Raw genomic sequence first — 23044 nt, 5'->3', positions numbered from 1 at the left:
AGAGGAAGAGGGAGAAGCAGACTCCCCACTGAGCAGGTTGCCCGAAGGGGGGTAGGCGCTTGATCCCAGGACCCTGAGATCATGACCGGAGCTGAAGGCAGATGCTTAACTGACTGAGCCACCCAGTGCCCTGTTTATTTTAAAAAGAGGTATTTCTATTTATTTGAGAGAGACAGAGTGAGAGCGTGCACGCACATGAGTGGGGGGAGGGGTAGAAGGTGAGAATCTTTAAGCAGACTCCCCGCTGAGCATGTGGAGCCTGACACAAGGCTCCATCTCTTGACCTGAGATCGTGACCTGAGAGGAAACCAAGATTTGGTTGCCCAACCAACTGAGCCTCTGTTCCAGGCACTCCTCTATTCCGTATCTTTTAAAATGGCATTTATGTTTCTGCCACTTACTGTGTGACCTTCACGGTTGGTTAGTTCTTTGTCCCTTAGCTTTCTCATCTGTAAAATAAATAGTAAATACTTAATGGAATTACTGTTAGGATTAAAGGAAATACTGTGTGGGCAGAGCTTGCTTAGAACAGTACCTGACTTGTGTTAGCTAAGGCCATCATTATCACCACCTCCACTGTCCTCATTACCATCACCATAAGACAATTAAATGTTATTCTCAAATGTCACTTATCTCTTTTGCCGGATTGTAAACCCTGAAAATAGATAACATGTTTGAGGAGTCAATGTGATTGATAAGACAAAGCAAAGAGGACTGAGGAGAAGCTCTTGAAAATACTTGCATTTAGATGTTTTTAATTACTAAATCATTTTTTTTAAATGTACTTAAGGAAGATACTACCATCTTTATTTTAGGATAATTTGGAATAAGGGGGTCAGCTCGAAAGTTCTGTAATGAAAGTGTGTAATGAAGTTTTGGAAAGGGTGTCATGTATATGTGTTGCTTGTTAAAAGTCACACATATGTATTGTAAAATCCTAGTGTACAGGGACTATGAGTCTTATTCTAATTTTGTGTGATATTTAGTCCAGTGTCCTTAGCATTGCTATTTTAAGAGTGCCAAGCAAATGTTGGCAATTTCCAAATGCTAGTTTAGTATCAGTAATTACCCCCACTTAGTATTGTGTGGAAATATACAAGAAATGATGTAACTCATTTGTTCTCTAAAATTTAGCCACCTTTTTTTAGGTAAACACATATGTATCTGGTAGTGATTTTAAGTGCTCTTTGCCTTTTTCCTTTTGCTTTCAGATTGTTAGCCTGTGACTGACATTTTCTCTGTTAATTATGAAGTTTGTAACTGATGACAAAGCTTATGCCTGTTGTCGTAGGTCTGTGCTTTAAGTCATAATTTGTATTCCTGGAGTTCTTTATTAAGCAAATATACATAAGTTATCAACTTGAAACCTGTTTTATCATAGTTATCAGTACAGCTTTCTAATTGTGAAGTGAAAGAACCAAGTATTTTGGTAGATGATTCTTTCATTATGCTTAAATTTTTCTTCTGACACTTTAAAGTTTATTTTCCTAGATGTCTTTGTCCCCATCCAGCGATACTTAATTACCACTTTTTCTTGTATTTTAAAAATTTGATATGATTATTGCTTCTAGATGTCACTTGTCAGAGTGAACCGTTATGGTCCTCGGGGAGGAGGAAGGAAAGTGCTGAAGGTAAAGAAGAAGAAAACATCAGTGAAGCAAGAATGGGATGTAAGTCTAGATGGGATAATAAACCTGTCAGATTGCTCTGGAGGAATAGATGTGATGACATGGCCCTGGTCACTTGAGACAGTGCTCTGAATGTGATAGGGTGGAATGGATTTCTGGGCGCGTTATATCCCAGATCCTGGAAGGAAGAGCAGAATCCTTCGGGGATTTTTTAAGAATCCACATGTCAAGGTCATAACCTGTACCTCTTTTGAAGAGGGAATCTTAAGAGGGTGGGGAGTATGTTTTTAAAAAGTCGCCCTGTCTCCACTTTGAGAACACACTGCTTTAAGGCAACTGGAGCTAACCTGTGTCACTGAAGTCTGAATTTTTTTGGGTACTTTTTTAAGATTTGCCCATAGCAACCAGTGACATCATAATCATATGAGCGGCATTTTTGGCTGAAAAAGCGGGTGATTCTTGCTCTCTTACTTCTTGAACTGTTTGTTTTTCACCTCCAGAAGCTGGTCAGTTTCAGTACAAAGATTCTCTTAAGATGTAAGACAAGTCTCAAGTTCCTGGGAGATATGATCCCTGGCTCCCACTCTGATTACTGTTTGGTATTATCAAGGGCATCTTTATCTTTCACAGCTTGGTACTTTAGTTTGAACCGTGACACTTTAGGTGTCTTTTCTTTCTGTTGTGGAGAGCAACTAGTTAGGGACTATTTTGGATCTCAGGGATTCTTTTGGACTTGGAAACTTCTGGGCAAACTGACAGCCTTTTTAAAGTGGCTCAGGGGGACTTAACCTACGTTTATATTGCTTTGTTTTCATCTGATTGGCTATAAGATATTATTAGGGTGTGATTCTAAGGCAATGAAACTGATTAAAAGGAAAAAAATGCATGTGATAACTTAAAAGTTACCCACTTCAGAGTGGTTACTATGGGAAGTTTAGTATTTATTTTGATTTGCTGCTGTTGCTCAAAATATAATTGAAACCCACCATTTGAAATTGCATTTTCCTCATTTGCTTTTTATTATCTCCGGTGCTGGAAAAATCTGTTTTTTGTAGACTAAGCTTGGAAGTAGTTTTAAGTCATTGGGAGTAAATAGTAAATGAAGGAGGAGAGATCAAACTGAATAATACTATTTTGATAAAAATAGTGAGATGGTTTTTGAAATGGCTTATAAATTATATTTAAAAGCCATTTCAGAAGAAAATCATTTTAAGCAGTAGTAGTATTAATGAAATTATATTTTCGCCCATGAGAACTAAGTCCAAGCATAACCCTTATATGCCTGAATTTTATTATGATTATTAAAAATCTCAAGATCTTATGGTTATATCTTGTGCTTTTCTAAATTAATATGAAAGGAATAACAGTTTTAGTATAGAAAACCCTTGAGCTAAATATAAACTATGGCCAAAAAGTTAAGTCTTTGAATATATCAGAATCTATTTCACCAGATCCAGTTCTCTGTGTATCTGTTGGAAGTAGAACTCTAACTTGTTTTATTTCCTGCCTTACCAAATCTGTATAACAAAATGGCTGAAGTCACTTTGGAGAGGGCCAGATTGCTGGGCAGCTACTTCAAGCTGTGTAGGTTATGCATTGCACAATCCCAAGGGGTACTGTTTACATGGACCAGAATAATAATGGTAGCTCCTGGAGTTATGGGGTGTGGTAGACCTGCCATGTTGGTTTAGTGCCTTTTTACATAAGTGACTGTTTTCACGTTTTATGAAATTATACAGTGCCCTCAAACTTTATCCCTTATTATGTATGATATATTCTATGCTTAAGTTGTTTGCATGCACACAAATTTAACCCCTCTATAGTGATAACAGTTTATCTTTTAGGAATCTTTAGAGGTGCCTCATTCTCTGGAATGCAGTTTGAAAACTACAATTTTAGTTAAACTTACTCATTTTGAATTACATAACTACCCTGTTTTATTCATTGTTTTAATATAATATATGCCTGCTTGGTAAACTTAGTGCTTATTTTCTGTAAGATACCTAAAAATAGCCTGTTATTTTTTAATAAGAAAACTAAAAATAATCCATATTAATATTTAAATTGAGAATACTGGTTCCTGGACAGGAAGTCTTTTTCATCTCAGGACTTTGAATCTGTTTTCAGCCTCTGTTTTTTTTTATTTTTATTTTTATTTATTTATTTATTATTATTATTTTTTTAAAGATTTTATTTATTTATTTGCTAGAGAGAGAGAGCATAGGTGAGAGAGAGTGAGTGAGTACAAGCAGGGGGAGCTTTAGGCAGAGAGAGAAGCAGGCTCCCTGCTGAGCAAGGAGCCCAATGCGGGACTCGATCCCAGGACTCTGGGATCATGACCTGAGCTGAAGGCAGCTGCTTAACCGACTGAGCCACCCAGGCGTCCCTATTTTTATTTTTTTAAGAGACTTTTTTTTTTTTAGAGATTTTATTTCTTTATTTGACAGAGAGAGACACAGCAAGAGAGGGAACACAAGCAGGGGGAGTGGGAGAGGGAGAAGCAGGCTTCCCGCGGAGCAGGGAGCCTGATGTGGGGCTGGATCGCAGCACCCTGGGATCGTGACCTGAGCTGAAGGCAGACACTTAACGACTGAGCCACCCAGGTGCCCCTGTTTTCAGCCTTTAAAATCTAGTATGTACTCATACCTGACCACATATAAATGAACAATGTAAGTTCATAGGTGTGACATAACTCTCTGAAGAATGTGAACAAATATGGTAAGAAGTTTGAATAATAAAACTAACATTTCATTTTAATTTAAACACTTTTGTTTTATATATTATGTAAAAATAGAAATAATTTTATTTCAATTTAAAATAGCAATTTTATCTTGCTAAATGTGATGATCAGACAAATCCCTTAACTCTTCAAAGAAAGGTTTCTTGGAGGTTAGCATGCTTAGTTAAGTACATAATTTTTTAACTGAGGCCCATTTGGCATGTGGGAGAAAAAAGGTGTGTCAGGCTTAAACTAATAAAAGAAAGCTTTTGAGGGGTGCCTGGCTGGCTGAGTCAGTAGAGCATGCCACTCTTGATCTCAGAGCCATGAGTTTGAGCCACACGTTGGGCATAGAGATTACTTAAAAAAAAAAAGTTAAAAAAATTTTAAAAAGGCCTCTAAAAAAAAAAGGAAAATGAATTTATCAAAAATAAACTAAAATTGATTTTAAATGTTTTTAACCTAGTTTAAAGAAAATTTTTCCTGTAAGAAAATTACCCAAAGAAAGTGAATAAACATTGAAATCCTATTTTTAAAAAAATCCAGTATATACTAATATTTTGTAGGAAAACTTTTTTTTTTTAAAGAAAGTTCTTTTTTTGCAGAATACTGTGAATGACCTAACAGTTCATCGGGCAACTCCTGAAGATCTGGTAAGTTTAATATCAAAAGTTAAGATTTGTTCAGTGTTTTATTTGATATTGGGTTTCTGACCTTCAGAATAGAAACCAGAGGTACTTCCTGGAAGTTCTTCAGTTATATTTAATCTTGCTTATGTCTATATGAAATTGAAAAGCATATCATCTGGACTTCCTGATTTTACCTAGGAATGTCACTTAGCATGTATTAAAATTTTATTAGATAGGTTTGGTTTCAAATCTCTCTGTTCAAATCTCTCCAGTATTGCCCTGTATACACCTGTTGTCTTCTACTATCTGTAGGTATCTCTAGGCTTATTTACTGTTACTTCCGTATGCAAGCATACTGGTCTAGTCAATGTACTAATTTATTCCTTGAATATGCCATGTATATTTCCACAGTTGAGCCTCAATTCATGTGATTTTCTTTACTTGGAACAGTTTCTCTACCTTCTTGTCTACCTATCCAAATCTTACTTTGCTCCCTTACCCTAGTTCAAATCTTACTTTTAAAAAGGTTTCTGCTATAGACTAAAAAAAAAAAAAAAGCAGCTTTATTGAAATACAATTCACATACCATAAAATCCACCCTTTTAATGTGTATGATCCATTGGTTTTCAGTATATTCATATTCATATTTTCTAATTTAGATCATTTTCATCACTCCCTGAAAGAAACCCTGTACCTGTTAACAGTCATATGCCCCATATGCCCCTCTTCCTCAACATCTAATCTTCTTTATGTCTCTATGGATGTGTCTATTCTGGACATTTTTTTTTTTTAATTATTTTTTAAAAGATTTTATTTATATATTTTTTAGAGAGAGAGCATGAACACAAGCAGAGGGAGGGGCAGAGGGAGAGGGAAAAGCAGACTCCCTGCTGAGCAGGCAGCTTGATGCGGGACTCGATCCCAGCACCCTGGGATCATAACCTGAGCTGAAGGCAGACGCTTAACCAATTGAGCCACCCAGGCGCCCCTATTCTGGACATTTCATGTAAATGGAATACAATGTGTGTCCATTTGTGTCTAACATAATGTCTTCAAGGCCCCTCCATGTTGTAGCATGTGTCAGTACTTCATTCCTATTATTGCTGATACTGTTACATTGTATGGATATACCCGTCTGTTGTTGGACATTTGGATTGTTTTCACTTTTTGACTGTTATGAATAAGGCTATTCTGAACATTAGTGTACAAGTTTTGTGTGAACATATGTTCTCAGTTCTCTTGTTGTATACCTGGGAGTAGAATTGCTGGGTCATATGGTATCTCTACAGTTAGCTTTATGAAGAGCTGCCAAACTGTTTTTCAAAGTGGCTTCACTATTTACATTCTTGCCAGCAGGCATGAGGGTTCCAATTTTTCCATATCCCTAGCCATCACATGTTATTACCATATTTTTAGTTTTAGTTTTCCTAAGTGGGTGTAAAGTGGAATCTCTATTGTGTTTTTGATTTGCCCTAGTGATTAATGATGTTAAACACCCTTTTGTGTGCTTATTGGCCATTTGTATTATCTTCTTTGGAGAAATGTCTATGCAGATTCCTTAGCCAGTTAAAAATTGGATTACTTGTGTTTTTATTGTTGAGTTGTAAGAGTTCTTTACACAGTCTGGGTCCAAGTTCCTTATCAGATATATGATTTGTAAATATTTTCTCCCATTCTGTTTGTTGTCTTTTCATTTTCTTGATGGTATTCTTTGAAGCACAAAAATTTTTAATTTTGATGAACTCCAGTTTATTTATTTGTTCATCAACTGTGCTTTTTGTATCATATCTAAGAAACCATTGTCTAGCCCAAGATTCACAAAGAATTTCACCTATGTTTCTTTCTAAGAGTTTTGTAGTTTTAGCTCTTATATTTAGGTCTTTGATCCATTTTGAGTTAATTTCTGTATATAGTGAGATAGGGGTCCATCTTCATTCATTTCTAAATGGATATCCTGTTGTCCATGTACTGTTTGTTAAAATGACTGTCCTTTCTCCATTGAATTATCTTGACACCCTTGCTAAAAATCAATTGTCTGTAAATGTAAGGGTTTAGTTTGGACTGTCAGTTTTTTTTTTTTTAAAGATTTTATTTATTTATTTGACAGAGAGAGAGACACAGCGAGAGAGGGAACACAAGCAGGGGGAGTGGGAGAGGGAGAAGCAGGCCCCCAGCTGAGCAGGGAGCCCCGTGTGGGGCTCGATCCCAGGACCCTGGGATCATGACCTGAGCTGAAGGCAGCCACTTAACAACTGAGCCACCCAGGCGCCCCTGGACTATCAGTTTTATTCCACTGATCTATGTGTCCATCCTATGGCACACAACATTGTCTTGATTATTATAGTTTTGTACTAAGTTTGAAGTTTTTTGAAGCTGCCCAACAATTGGTATCTCCTCTAAACTGTTCTCATACTTACTGTCTATATGAGGCATTGTGTATGTGTTGTCTAAGGGATTTCATTTATCTTTATATGTACAGTTGGTCCTTGAACAATGTGGGGGTTAGGGATGCCACCCCCTGCACAGTCAGAAATTTCTTGTATAAGTGACTCCCCCAAAATTTAATAGCCTACTGTTGACAGGAAGCCTTACCGATAACATAAGCAGCTGATTAACACATATTTTGTATGTTATATATATTGTATACTGTATTCTTACAAAAAAGTAAGGTAGAGAAAAGATAATGTTATTAAAATCATAAGGAAGAGAAATTACATTTACAGTAGTATATATTTATTGAAAAAAATCCATGTACAAGTGGATCCGTGCAGTTAAAACCCGTGTCATTAAAGGGTCAACCGTATGTGCCCTATCTTCCTGGGCAGATTGTTAATGCTTTTGAGGCATAAGGGCTATATCTTTTATGTCTTTGTGGACCTAGAAATCTTAATCCTAGTAGATATTTGTTAAATATTTGTTGAGGATAATAATGATGCCCTACTGACTTAAAATTTTTTTTTATGAAAAATTTCAAATTTACATGAAAATGGAGACAAAAGTATAAAGATCTCCCAGGTACTGTTTACCCAGATATAATAGTTATTAAAATTTTGCCATAGTTCTTCATTTTTCATACCCTTTCCTTCTTTCACTATAGCATTTTGAAGCAAATCCCAGAGAACATGTCATCTTGTGCCAACATATTCAGTTCGCATTTTTAAAAATATAGACTTTTTTATATACCCACAATGCCATTATCACACCTAACAAAAGTAACAATAATTTTTTGGTATTGTCTAATTCCAAGTCCATATTCATATTACCCCAGTTATCTCAAAAATATCATCTTCATTTGTTTTTTGTGTTCAGAACCCTTACATAGCATTTGGTTGTTGGTCTCTTAATGGACTGATTTCTTATTTACATGGTGAGAACAAAGCAGTACATTTTATTCATCTTCATAGCTCTGAATACCAGAGTGCTTGTACAGCCAGTGTCTGCTCCTACTCCTTAGCCGCCTCAGTGAGCTCTTCTCCTGCAACTCTTACGCTGTGGCTCATATCTCTGCTTCAGGAATTCCATTTTTCTGGAGTTCTGCATTTCCAGTGACCCACTTCCAAATGCAGCCATTGTAGGGCTATAAACGTACTGCATTGTAAGTTTTTGGTAGTGACGTGTGTATTACGAAATGGGTGTGTCTTTGCCAAAGATGAGTCAGTGGACTTTGTGCCTTTTACATTGTACTCAGTGTGTGTGTGTGTGTGTGTGTGTGTGTGTATAATTGTACAGTACAAACATGTGTAACTGAAAAGTTTAACAGAACAATTCTTAACTTTCTTATGTGTGATTTACTCTTAATATTTTCTACTCTGTATTCTATTTTATTTAAAAAATGTTGGTTTGACCCACTAATTGATTTTACCACCCATTAAATGAATCCCGGCCTATAGATTGGAAAATAACATTTTATTGGATTGTCTTGTACAAAGGAAGTAGAAATTAATATTTTTTTCATTTTGTCTTTTTGCTAGGTCTACTAGTTCTAGATACTTCTTCTTTTTTTAAATCACTTTTGAAGATTTAGAAGACTGAAAATTTTGGTTGTGAATATGTATAAATATACACATGTTGGACCAGAAAAAAATTTTTTAAAGATGAACTAGATTAGGTGGTCCCACCATCTGAATAGGCAACTTCTTTTTTCCTGAAGCATTCTTTTATATTTTTTTCTTTTGTACAGATACGTCGTCATGAAATACACAAATCAAAGAACAGAGCATTAGTACACTGGGAACTCCAAGAAAAAGCTTTGAAGAGAAAATGGAAGAGGCAGAAACCAGAAATTTCTAATCTTGAGAGAAGAAGATTGTCTATAATGAAGGAGGTAATGCTAAACTGCATTATCTTTAGAGTTAGAGAAGAAAATGATAAATAGATTTCTCTCTTTCCCTCCCAAATTTGATTCACATTGGAAGGACTTTAATAAATGACTGCATCCTTATACAATGATGTACACATGGACTCTGAAAAAAGCAGCAGAGGGATGATTAGGGTCTAGTTTGGAGGTTTGAATTCCAGCACGGAAAGTTACTGTTTATGTGACTTGCCTGATTGTACTGTTATGAGATTTCAGTGATATGTACTAACAAACTGACTAGTACATTATTTGGCACATAATTAGTGCCATATATATATATATATATATATATATATATATATATATATATGGTGCTATAATTACCTTTCTCAGTTCACACACAGTGCTATTAGATTGATTACTTTGCAAAAAAAAAAAAAAATGTGTGCTTGTCCAGCAAGTTAGTAAGCCACTTGTCTTTGGCTTAATCTTTTGCCAGATGTAGGGTATTTGAATAAGTAATCAGATGTGTAGGAATAAATAATATGGCAAATAAGAGGAAACTACAGCAAAAAACCTTTGATTTGGGATGAAATCATTGAAAAAGAAATATACTTTGTAGTGCTGCTTCTTGTTCATTGTTGAAGCTTATGGCACTTGGCTGTCTGGATGACCTTTCACTGCAGCTTTAAATCACTGTCTTTTGAGGAATTCATTAGGCTTGTTAGTGAAAGGTAAAAGTCTTAATCTTATATCTCATCAGGAAGAATTCTGTCTCCCAAATAAATGTTTACCTGGACTTGTAAAAAGAACAGTAGATTGAGACCATATGGTTCTTTACAGATAAGTATCTTTTGATAATCTTGGACAAGGTATACATATTTGAATATTATATAGTAGTTCTCAGTGACCAGGAAAAAAGGCAGCCCCTTTGAGGCAGCTCTGGGCTTTTGTGTCCCATCTCTAGTGGCTCCTGCTCATGTCCTGAATTGCTCATGTCCTGAAGGAATGGATGTGGTTGAAGTAGGGATTGAAGGAAGAGTGGTGGGAGAGGATGAGTGAAGTCTCTCTGCCTTCCCTTCAGTCCCATTCCTCAGGCTCTGGTGTTGTGGTTCTCAATGCTGACTGCACATTAGATCAGTCAGTGTTGAGATCTTCCATTAAAAAAATCACTGTATCTGGACTCAGATATATCTGTACTCAGATAATCCGATTTAGTGGACATGTGATATGGCCCCACTTAGGTATTTTTTAGACAGTTTTTATGTACTTTTAATTCCTTACCAGGGTTGAGAACCTCTGCTATTAGTAAGATAAGTATTTCCATTTAACAATATATTTTGGAGGTTATCCCATGTCAGTATTTAGAAATCTACCTTTTCTTTTTAATGGCCAGGTAATATACAGATGTACCACAATGTATTTATCCAGTGCTTTATTTGTGCAAACTTAGGAAGTGTACTGGACTATAGTTTAGGCTTCTGGTTAAGAAGATATAGTGGTTTAAACAAAATAGAAATCTCTTTCTCTCTCAAACCGTTCAGAGGTAACTGGTAGTTGGTAGGATCTCTGGGGTCCTTTATTCCAGGGCTTCCATCACTGAGTAGAGAATGGCTGTTCCAGCTTCCTTCAGCTGTATTCCAGCCAGCATGAAAAGGGAAAAAGAATGCATGCTACTCCTTTTACATATCACCCAGAAATTCTGGCTTATATCCCACTGTCCAGAAATTCATCACATGACCATTCTCACCTAGTATGATGGTTAGGAAATCTAGCTGTGTACTTGGCTAAAACTTGGGAATTCTGTTGTTAAAAGGAAAATTAAAAGAGGGGACATTGGTGGGTAAGTAGCAGGTCTGTCACCCACAGATTGTTACCTGCCTTGTCACTGTAAGTAATACAATGAATATGCTTGAATATGTTTTTAAATACATGTAAAACTATATTTATAGGATAGTTTCTTTTTTTTAAAGATTTTATTTATTTATTTATTTGAGAGAGAAAGAGAGACAGGGAGAGCACAGAGGGAGAGTGAGAGGGAGAAGCAGGCTCCCCGCTAAGCAGAGAGCCCAAAGTGGGACTTGATCCCAGGACCCTGAGATCATGACCTGAGCCGAAGGCAGATGCTTAACTGACTGAGCCACCCAGGCACCCATGTAGGATAAATTCTTAAAAGTGGAACTGCTGAGTCAAAGATATGTGCATCTATTGTTTCAATGTTGCTAAATTTGTAATGTCTATGTTAAGGGATGTGATGGGACCAAATGAAGAAGCCTCCTTGGGCATATTCACCTAGGCAGTATCATTATGTATTAGAGCTACCAGTGCATCCCCCAGAGCTGGAGTCCTGGATTAACAAAGTTAAGAGAAAAGCTCTTTGGCTAGCATAATCATTTGCTGTATGATGCATTCATGTCATGGGAATCAAGCAAATGAGGGTCAAAATTCAGAGAGAGGGAAACTTTGATAAAGTTTTATAAATTCTAAAAGTATAATCACTTCCCAAATCTCTCTGTAATTTCCTATTTCTATCTGGTTTTTATTATCAGAGAACAGAAGTGCTAGGATAAAAAGTTTTTGATAATGTTTTTGAAGGGACCTTTGGCTGATCCTTTGCAAATCCAAGATGTGTACCACTATTCATAAGTTTGATTTTGTGCTCTGTGAACCCATCTGGGGAAGTAATGTATACAGATGGGCTTGCAGAGATTGGTTTACCTATCAAGAGGATGAGTTTTATCAGAAAGAAGTGATGAATAAATCTAGAGAGGGCAAAAGAAAGCCAGTACACTGATCTGTGGCCTCTCAACCCATCTGCCCCAAGAAGGCTGGGCAGAGACTGGCAAAGTGCAATAGGGTAGTGGCTTTCCTGGAGACCTCATTATATTTGATCATCAGGTCTTGAGATGATAAAATTATTCCTCTTCAATCTGCTTCTGTCAGTTATATCTCTTTATTTTGATGGAAGGTCAGTAATTTTTTTTTTTTAAATGGTAAACTTAAAACTGCCTTTAGGAAATATTCTGTGTGTAATTTTTCTAGTTTAAATGATAGATTATAATGCTCCATTTACTCTCTTGCCTAAGCTCTAATTGTGTGTACTTGCAAGATCGCTAACCAGGCATAGAAATTTGGTTCATAGGATAATATAATTTAAGTTGTAACAACATTCCAAATATTTCTAGAATGGTACATGTTTTCAGTGTGTCCACATTCTTATAACACCCCTTTGGGTTAGGGAAGATGGTGGTATCTTCATTTACATATTAGGAACCTAAGCTTAAAGAGGTTGGATTTTGCTTAGTATCCCTTGACTGGGCCTGGGATCCCAGTGTTCTGTCTCTGAATGTGCTCTTTGCTTTATACCATTCCAAAACTTACTCTTTGTGGAAGGAACAAATTCAGGACTTGATTCTCACCAACTGTGCCAGCCAACCAGATTGGCTATAGCAGAAGAAAGGGAAAAAGTCAGAATGTGATTCTTGTTACTTTTCTCAGTGTCCTGAAACAATAACTGAAGTCATATTATATACTTGTTTCCATGGGCTAGAGAGATTCTGGTAAGAGCATTTGTTACCAGATGCTCCTCTCTATTGCTTTGAATCAGTGTTGGAAACTGGGGAGTATCCAATTTTGTGACGCCTCTCAATTTAAGAATGCCATCTGGTGGTGGTGGCTAGAGTTGACTTGCCTGTGTCTCCTTGCTTATAATTATGAAAGTTCCTAAGTTGAAAGTGCCTAATTAGAGGGACTACTGTTATGGTATTTTTTGAGTTCTCATCCCTCCAGGATAAAAATCCAGCTTGTTTGTAAATACGGAAGTGTTACTTCTTTGTTTGATGCCCCCAAACTCACATCTTACCTCATATTCTCTTAAGTTGTTGATCATGAACCATTAGCGGATTATGAAATCACTTTAAAGGTTGAAACACCTCTGAGTTTATGGCTCAGAGATTTATATCTTTAATCAGTGTTTTTCAGACTGTGGATCACACCTTGTTAGTGGATTGTGAAATTGAGTTAGGGTGTTGTAGCCATTATTTTAAAAATAGAATAGAAACTAAAAGAGAATATCAGAGTGGTTCTCAAAAAGTAAGGTTAAGTAAGACTTTTATTTTGTTATACATTTACATTTGTGTGTATGCTGGGTCACAGTTTAATAATATATTTCTTAACTTGGATTGCAGCCAAGCATATGAAATCTAATTATTGTAATAGCCCCATCTATTGGTACTTATGGATATTGCCCCTGAAGGATTTTAGGAGGATAGGGGCCTATGGTTATTTTTATGCTCTGTGCCTTTGTATGGACTTTTCCTTTGTGATTTCATAGTATATATATAGATTTTTTTCTGAATAATAATATTTATCATTAACACATGTCTAGATTCTTTCTGATCAATACCAGATGCAGGATGTATTAGAAAAATCTGATCATTTGATGGCTGAAGCAAAAGATCTGTTTGTTGATTTTCCCCGTAGGCGCACAGGTAACGTATTTCATTCAAACAAACGCTTCTTTTTCTTATTAATCATAGCCCACAATGGCTGTTTGGAAGAATTTTAAATCTTTTTTTGGGCATCACATTATTTATAGTACAAGTAGTCTGGAGTGGATAGCATACAGGAGTTGTTCGGCATAGATTCATTATAATTTGTTTGCTTTTCACTAAGAATATTAACTATTACAAATTACAGAGCTAAGCAAAGGTAAGTTGTTATTGTTTACTAGTATACTTTGTGGTGCAATGTACAAGATTTTATTGTAAATATGACTTAAATTCCAGTTTATTAATGTTAAGTTACCGCAAAAGTATCTATTTATATAAAACTTGAGTAAAGCTTAATTTGAAGCCTAAGGCTACTTCAGTCTCTCTCTTGTCAGATACATAGCATTATTCACTTTAATGTGTATATAATCCATTGTTTATTTTAATCCCTAAAAACAGATCATTTGTTTTTAATTTAAGGTTTGAATCCTGGCTTAACCATTTATTAATGTGACTCTGGGCCATTTGCTTCATGTCTCTGAGTTTCAATTTACTGATCTATAAAATAATAATAGTAACAACCTCATCAGATTTTGTGAGGGTAAAATGATTTAATATATGTAAAAGCATTTAGAACAGTGCCTGGCATATAGTAAGCATTATCTAAGTGTGAGCTGCTATTATTATTATTTAAGATTTTTATGTGCTAATACAAACCTATGGCAGTGGATAGTGCTTGTGAAGTCAATTTAATTAAATGAAGTAAAATCATCATGACTTCTTTTCCTTCTGCAGGGTTTCCGAATGTAACTATGGCTCCTGATTCCTCTCAGGGTCCTATTTTGGTAAATCAAGACCCTGTCACGCAGGCCATTCTTAGTGAATCCATCATGGAGCCTCAGGTAATGTGCTGTCCTTATAGCCATCATGCTTATGTTGAAATTAAGTTTATGTAGGTATTGTGGTAAACATTTCAAAAACTTAAATATCAACAAATACCAAGTATGGTTGCTACAATTGTTCTTACTCAAGCATATTGCACTTTCGGTGAGTAATGTTTGTACCAAACAGATAGGACTGGATAATAATACCTACGAGGTAGGTACTATCATGACCTCCATTTAGCAGATTAAAAAAACTGAGGTTCAGAAAAATTAAGTGCCTTGTCCAAGATCATATAGCTAGTTAGTATCAGAGATGGCATTCAAATTGAGGCTCCATCTGCTATTATGGAAACAGTGGGGAGTCTTTTCACTTCCACTGTAGAGTGAGGCGGATCTGTGTTTACATTCTGTTAGTCCTAGTTGTTGGATCTTGAGTTGATTTTTTGTTAAATGGGAATAGAATATACTCACTATGGTTGTTGTGAGGATGAGCGGAGATAAGTTATGTAAAGTGTCTAGCGTAATTCCAGAGACTAGTTCTTCATTAAATGTTAGTCTCTTCTAATAGTGTGTTTAGAAAGTAGCTACCCAGGAAACTTGGAATTTATTGACCAGTTATGTGGGAAAATTATATTATTGTAGTAAAATGTTAATTAGCTATATCCTAACCTAACTGAAACTTAATTAAAATGTTTAGAATTTGAAATGGGAAACATCTTTTAAAAGCTCATGAAGAATTTAATATTAAAATAAAATAACTTCTTAGGACTGACTAGGACTCAATACCTGTTTAGTGCCATTTCCTAGGTTATTTATATGTCCTATGAAAAAAGGAGAATCGTCAATTAGAGGGATGATCCTAGGGAATTACAAGGTCCAGAATCATTAAAAAAAAAATCTTAAGTCTACTGTTTTCTGCTTACAAAGGCAATTAAGTAGAATGTTACATGTTTTAAATAGCCAAAACCCATTAGCCATATCTCCAGCCAAAAGCCATTATGTTTTGGCACTTAATTAAAAATGTTAGCTTTCAGATAATCATGGTCTCTATTATGGGAATGGGGGAATGGCAAGAGCTGGGGCTAGAGAGACAGGGAGGAGCTAGGGCTAAAGAACCAGAAAGTGAGAGGAGAGCCACCAAAGGATTTTAGGAAGAGTAGAGTCATGATGAAATGAACTGTAGAGTGGAGGCAGGGTTTGGGAAAGAACAAGACTGGTGAGAGGATCTGGTTAGAAGACTAGGTTAGAATTTTAGTGGAAGTGGTGAGGGCCTAACCTAAACAATGGCAGAGAAGGAGGTAGAGGGGAAGAGGGATAGGTTTGAGAGATTAAAAAGGGATAGAATTGACAGCATTTGGTAGCTGATTGGATGTGACAGATGAGAAAGAAGCATAACTCCCAGTTTGCTGGCTTGAGCTTCTCAGTAGATGGTGATGCTGTTCATGATCTTAGGTAATATGGCAGGAATAAGGCTTCTGGAAGAATGATAGGAGAGGCTTAGGAAGATGACCAGTTTTGGACATGTTTAGTTTATGTGTGTAGGATGTCTACTAGGAATATCCTTTAGGCAGTTGGATATAATTGTCTAGGACTCCTGAGAAATCTGGGTGAAGATAGAAATTTGAGAACTCACAGCATTTGACTTGTAATTGTAGCTTTGGAACTAGATATAATCATTCAGAAAGGGAGTCAGATGAGAGGAGAAAAGGTCCAAAGGGAGGACCTTGAGTCCCACCAGATATTAAGAAAGGACAGAAAGAAAAGAACCAATAAAGGAGATTGAGAAGGAAGAGCCAGAAGAAAAACCAGGGAAATATGGTATCTTGGCAGTTAAAAGGAAGAATGTATCAAGATGATCTTGAAGGAAAGAAAGGAATGGTCATTAATGTCCAGTGAATCAGAGAAGTAAGGGAAGGTAGAGACTGAAAAATATTTTATTTAGGAACAAATCAAAAAAGATGTTGACCTTATAGACAGCAGTTTGAGTGGAATGGTAGGGCAGAAGCAAAGCTGTAGGGCATAGGTGGTAAATGAGAAGTGGGGGATGACTCTTTCAAGAAGTTTGGTGGTAAAAGAGAGAAGATACAATGAGAGAGACTTGTTCACATTTAAATGCGGATGAGCTGAAGCCAGTATAGAGAGGTTGAAGATGCAGGAGAGGGAAGGGGCACTTGATGGAGTGGAAGGAGGTGAGAGGGTTTAGGTCCTAGAGCACTTGTGGAGATGTTAGCGGTAGAAGGAGGGACCTCTCTATTATAATGACAAGAAGAAACAAAGGATGAGTGTACATATGACCAACTTGTGTTTTTATTTTTATTGTTATGTTGAGAAAGGCTCTTAATGAAGTAGATGATGATGAAGAACGAACTGGTAACAGCCAGTCCGAAGAAAGTGAGAATGAATTGGATAACTCTGTAAACTCTCAGTCAAATATGAATGTAGATAGGTATGTATATATGGCATAAATATCTACAGGGCTTCCCTTTTTCCAAGGCCATTTCTTGTGTTTCCCAGCTTTATTGAGATATAATTGACATATAATGTGTAAGTTTAAGGTGTACAATGTGCTTATAATATTTCTACTTGTGGAACTTAATGATGTTTTCTTTGTGACCTAATATATGATTAAATTTTTGTGAATGTTCCACTTGTGTGCTTGAGAAGAAGGTATATTCTATATTAACAAGGTATAAAGTTCTATATGTATATCCTTAAGATCTACTTCATTGATGATGTTGTTTACTTCTTCTGTGTCTTTACTTATTTTTGTCACTATCTTATATTGAGAGTAGTGTATTAAAGGCTCCGTTAGTGTGTTTCTATTTTTCTTTGCATATGATGTTCAAGTATATTTAATTCTGTTTGAAGGTAAATACCTCCATCCTGATTGGTGTGTTTTTTGGTACATGGATATCCATAAGTATTGTATTTTCATTGTGAATTATGGCTTTTAGCATTATAAAGTATCCTTTGCCACATTTAATGCCTTTTGGCTTCAGTTCTACTTTGTTTGATATCAAGAATGAAAGCTCTGCCTTCTTGTTTCTAATTGCCTGGTTCATCTTTGCTCATTCTTTTCTTTTAGCTTTTCTGAATTACTGTGTACTAGGTGTATCTTTTGTATTCAACATAGAATTGGGTCTTGTCTTTTCAGCCAGTTTGAAAATCTTTTTTTTTAATTGGTGAAGTAAGCTTGTAATATTTATTGATATAGTTGATGTGTTTGATGTCAACTTTGTCATTTTATCGTACTATGTATATTATACTATAATTACAGTTTTCCTTCTCTATGTAATGTTTTCTCTGTTCTCTTAAACATTTCTTTTGGTGTTTAGGAAGTTTGTAATTTTGTTTTGGCTGGTTGCCTTTATATCTACCATTTATAGAGCCATTTAGTCCCCTATTTTCTTTAACCTTTTGCTCTCAGGTGTGTTAGCTTTAAATGGTATGCTTTGACTTCCACCTATGGCCTGTGCAACAAATAATTTATTCTATATTCTCATTCTTTCCTTTTTTCTCTCTGTCCTTCTTCTCTTTTAGCTGCATTTTTTTTTTTTGCTTTGACAGGACATAAAACATTTACATATTATTCTTCCCTGTGTATTGCTATTTTTGTTTTAGTCTTGGAGCTACAGTTAAATATATTAAATGCTCATCATCAGTCCTTTTATGATGTTTCCCTAGTTAACTCTTGGTTGGATCATTCATTTAGACAAACTCATGCTGTAGGGTTTGTGAGTTCTATTCTTTGAGTTCTTGAAAGCTTAAAAGTTTTTCTATAGCTTTGATATTTGAAGGACAGCTTGGCTGGATATAAAATCTTTGATGCTTTGTTTCCTTAACTTTTTTGAAAATGCTTCTCCACTCTTGGTTTACTTTGAATGTTGCTTTGACAAGTCTGATGCTAGAATAATTTTCTTGCCCTTATAAATAATTTGGCATTTTTATGTGTTGATTTCCTTTATATTTAAAATTTATTTCTTTTATCTTTAAAATTTAAACATTGCTAAGCTGTGTCTTGAGTTTACCTTTTCAGGTCGGTTTTTCCAACACAGTTGGCTTTTTTTGTGTGTAGATTCAGTTCTTTTCTTTCTTTCTTTTTTTTTTTCCTGGAAGTTTCCTTGGGTTATGGTTTCAAATATTAGTTTGATATCATTGGTTTTTTTTTTTTTCTTTTTCAGAGACTCCTTTTATATATATATAAAAGTGATGTTTCTTGTTTTCTATTTCTTTTTTTTTTTTTAAGATTTTATTTATTTATTTGACAGAGAGAGAGACAATGAGAGAGGGAACACAAGCAGGGGGAGTGGGACAGGGAGAAGTAGGCTTTCTGCTGAGCAGGGAGCCTGATGTGGGGCTCAGTCCCAGGACCCTGGGATCATGACCTGAGCCAAAGGCAGACTCTTAACGACTGAGCCACCCAGGTGCCCCTTATTTTCTATTTCAAGTACTTTAACCTTTTTTATTCTTTATTTTTTGTTGTTATTTTCCTGTAATTCTTCAGTCTTCCTTATTAAATGTTTATTTAACAATTATCCATTGGGCACATTGTAATTTAATCTTTATTTCTGAGTTTTTCTTTTTCTTTGTATTTTTTCCTGAGTCCAATCAATTCTTATTTTGTTCCTGCTTTTTGTCCACCTCTGCTCTTAGTTTTAGAACTTCTCATTCAAGATATATATCTTCAAATGCTTGTTTAAGTATATTTAATTCCATTTAAAGTGTTTGTTCCTTCTGCTTTTTCTTGGGAGGGGAGAAATTTTTATTAGCTGGAATATTTCAATTAAATTTTCTATTTTGTTGTATTGTCTTGTATGGGTGTAGACTGTTTTAGTTTGTACATTTTGTGGAGAGGGTTGGGAGTTTGGGGTGGGTCTTCTCTCAATTATAGTGCAGCACAGTTATTTTAATGGATGCCTTTTTTTTTTTAAGTATCAGTGTGTGAAAGTTGGGTTTGTCCTCCAATACTGTTTTCTTTTTTTGTCTTGAACTGGTCTCCCTAGTTAAGTGTGTTACGATAATACACTCTTTTTTTTTGCCTTCAGCACTCAGCCTCCTAAGAACTCTTCTTTCTTCCTGTTCACATCAAGAAGTAATGCCTTTCCAAGACCTACCACCTTGGGTTCTACACACTTCTTGGTAGTATTTTGACTGCCCAGGTTTGGGGTTTGTGTGTTTGTGTGTATGTGTGTTTCCTTCCTTTTTAAGTATTTGCATACTTAGAGTGGACTTTTTCTTTCTGGAGGTGATTTTATCACCATTAGGCTCTCTGCTTTCTTCCCTGTTTAGCCATTTTCAACTGCCCTCACTCCCTGCTAGGGCTTCTGACAGGAGCTCAAGAAGTATCTTTGCTGGAGTTCAGTGTGTATTTTTCTACTTACAGATAATTTGAAGTTAGTAGTATTTTCTGTCTTCCAATAATGTAGAAGGTATGGGTTATGTGCTATTTTTGCTCTTTTTGTTGCCCTGTCTAGTGGGTTTTGGAGGATGTGTGGAGTGATTCAAATTTAGCTGGTAACTGTTTCCTTAAGGACACTTGGAAACATGTATCATCTTTTAAGCCACTTTTTCTTTCAGAACCCAAATATAACTAATCTTGTGCCAATATTGCTTTTATTCTTTACATTTGAATCAAATTTTTGTTTTTTTATTTGGTCAGGCAAAGTTAGTTTTATCTCATTAGTTGTGTGAATAGGTGGTTTCCAGTTCTGAATACCTTATGTCTCAAAATGTTACTTGTTAACTATTAAACATGAGGTATCAGAAGATGCATTAGACTTGGTATCTGGAGACTAAGTGCCTTCTGGTTTGAAAATTTCTCTGAATATATATTCCTGTATAACCTAAAACAACAGAAATTTATTCTCTCACAATTCTGGAGGCAAGAAATCTGAAATCAGTTTCATTGGACCAAAATCAAGGTTTTGTCAGGGCTACACTTCCTCCAGAGGCTCTAGAGGAGAATCTGTTCTTTGCCTCATTCAGGTTTTGATGGCTGTTGGTCTTCCTTGGCTTGTGACAGCTGCATCATTCCAGTCTCTGCCTCTGTCTTCACATCACCTTCTCCTCTGGGTGTATGTTAAAGTCTTCCTTTGCCTCTCTTTTATAAAAATATACATGATCCCATTTAGGGCCCACCCAGGATAACCTCACATCCCAAGATCCTTAACTTAATCATACCTGCAAAGACCCTTTTTGGCCATTTACAGGATCCAGGGCTTAGAACATGGACATATCTTCACGTCCTACCATAGTCCACTCAGTGACCCACCTGCAAAATTTATATTCACCCCCATTTCAATATTCCCCAGTGTCTCAGCATGAAACTCAAGTTCAGAATCTCATCTAAATGTCATCAGCCCAAACCAAATCTTACCGTCTCAAGCAGGTATGGGTAAGCTCTGAATAAGACAAATCCTGGGCAGTATTCCTCTCTATATATGATCCTGTGGAACTAGAAAACAAGTTATCTGCTTTGAAAATGCAATGATGGAACAAGCATAGGATAATAATTTATAGACATTCCCATTTGAAAATCCAAGGAAGAAAGGGGTCACCAGTCCTAAGCAACTTTGAAACCCAACAGGGCAAATTCCATTAGGTTTCAAAGCCTGGTAATAATCTTCTATGTCTTGAGGCTTCACCCTTTGGGTCCATGGCTCCGTCCTTTGTGCCTGTGGCTCTGGCCTTAGCCTGTGTACCTGTGGATTTGGCCACTATATCTGCAGCTCTGGCCTTGAAGTCATTCTTCCTTTTCCTTGAAGCCCATGTTTGCAGCTGAGGAATTTTATCAGCCTGTTTGCTGACTCTAGAATTTTGGGAGTCTGACTCTTCCTTCATTTTATCCTATCTCTGTCCTTTTCAGTCCAAGCTGCAGTATTTCTGCTGGTACAACATTCTCAAAAGACCCTGTGTGTCTCCTTTGTATGTTGTATGCCATTAGACAAGAGTCCCTCCAGAGATCTTCCCTGGATAATCCCATCTATGTTGCTGGCTTCTGCTGAGATCATTGAGGGGATCCATGAGTCAGATGCCTAATCTCTTCAGATTAGCAAAACATTGTCTAGCCATACACTTGTCCTTCTCTCCAGGGCATGCTTTCCTAACAGTGTAGTGTCGCCTAATTTGAGCATCTTTTGCATTCTGGGGAGGCTGAAAATTTCCCAAATCTCAAGTTCTGGTTCCTTTTGGCTTAATAGTTCTTCCCGCAGTGTATCTCTCTCCTCCTGCATTTCACTCTAAGCAGCAGTAAGAAGCAGGCTGCATCTTCAATACTTTGCTTGAAAATCTCCACAGCTCAATATCCAAGTTCATTGTTTACGAGTTCTGCTTTCCACGTTACTCAGCTATGTTTTCTGGCTCTTTTTATGGTTGTGTGGATATAGTACATTTTACTTTTCCACACATCAATTGGTGGACATCTGGGTTGTTTCCACTTTTTTGTCACCTACCTCTTTTAAGTCTCAGTCCAATTGAGAAATAGATGAAGGAATCAAGTGGTTGGAGATTAAATTATCAGCCTTATCAATGAGAAAGATGATTATAGCCAGAGGCTTAACTCCCTACGCTGCAGCCCTTCTTCCCATTCCTTCTCCCTGCTCCCAGAGACTCAGGGCAGAGTCTGCTCCAGTTACTTTACTTCAGTGAAGTGTTCTGAGGACAGCCTCCTTCACAGGAGAGAGAAACCAGTAAGGACCAAGCCATGTACTTTCTCTGGGAAAGAGAGAGGAGAATGGGGTCCCTACCACAAAACTCAGAAAGGGGAAATTGCTCCTGCGAGTAGGAGCCAAGTAGGTGGGAAACTGGGAGGAAGATGGAATTATTTCTTCTAACACTAAGAAGACTGGCATTTTAGCTATCTGTCTTATCAGTTAAAGCAAAATGTATTTTTTCTTTGATTATGAATTACTAAAAGTGCCCTCAATCAAACATGTAAGCAGTTGAACAGTTTAAATGATAGCATTTATTAATTCTAATATAGCTTGTTGCCCCATAATTTATAGGTTTCTCCACCAACTAAAGGAAGATAATTATGAGTTAATTAATAAACTGTGGACTGATATTCAGCAGAAAATAACAACACAGTCACAAACCCCTCCAGGAACTCCATCACCTGCTGCTCCATCAGGAGAACAAAAAGGTTTGTTTTCCCCCATTGTATTATTTCTCACAGAATAGTGACTTGTTTTGTTATGTTCTTTCTTAAATGCAGTAATTTTTATTTTTTTAAAGATTTTATTTATTTATTTGAGAGAGAGAGAATGAGAGAGAGCACATGAGAGGGGGGGAGGGTCAGAGGGAGAAGCAGACTCCCTGCCAAGCAGGGAGCCCGATGCGGGACTTGATCCAGGGACTCCAGGATCATGACCTGAGCCGAAGGCAGTCGCTTAACCAACG

General features: G+C 36.4%; 1 protein-coding gene across 1 annotated transcript in view; it reads left to right on the top strand.

Moving 5' to 3' along the window:
• SPICE1 (spindle and centriole associated protein 1) overlaps nucleotides 1-23044 on the top strand; it is a 53019-nt gene that overhangs the window by 5577 nt on the left and 24398 nt on the right. Inside the window, exons 2-8 of the mRNA XM_032406552.1 lie at nucleotides 1572-1670; nucleotides 4953-5000; nucleotides 9157-9300; nucleotides 13661-13763; nucleotides 14559-14665; nucleotides 16981-17093; nucleotides 22651-22787. Coding sequence (XP_032262443.1) covers nucleotides 1572-1670; nucleotides 4953-5000; nucleotides 9157-9300; nucleotides 13661-13763; nucleotides 14559-14665; nucleotides 16981-17093; nucleotides 22651-22787 — 751 coding nt within the window. The remainder of the gene's footprint in view (nucleotides 1-1571; nucleotides 1671-4952; nucleotides 5001-9156; nucleotides 9301-13660; nucleotides 13764-14558; nucleotides 14666-16980; nucleotides 17094-22650; nucleotides 22788-23044) is intronic.

The sequence above is a fragment of the Phoca vitulina genome, unplaced genomic scaffold (genome assembly GCF_004348235.1).
Source record: "Phoca vitulina isolate PV1807 unplaced genomic scaffold, GSC_HSeal_1.0 scaffold8, whole genome shotgun sequence".
In the NCBI taxonomy this organism is placed as follows: Eukaryota; Metazoa; Chordata; class Mammalia; order Carnivora; family Phocidae; genus Phoca; species Phoca vitulina.
This window is presented reverse-complemented; position numbering and strand designations above follow the sequence as displayed.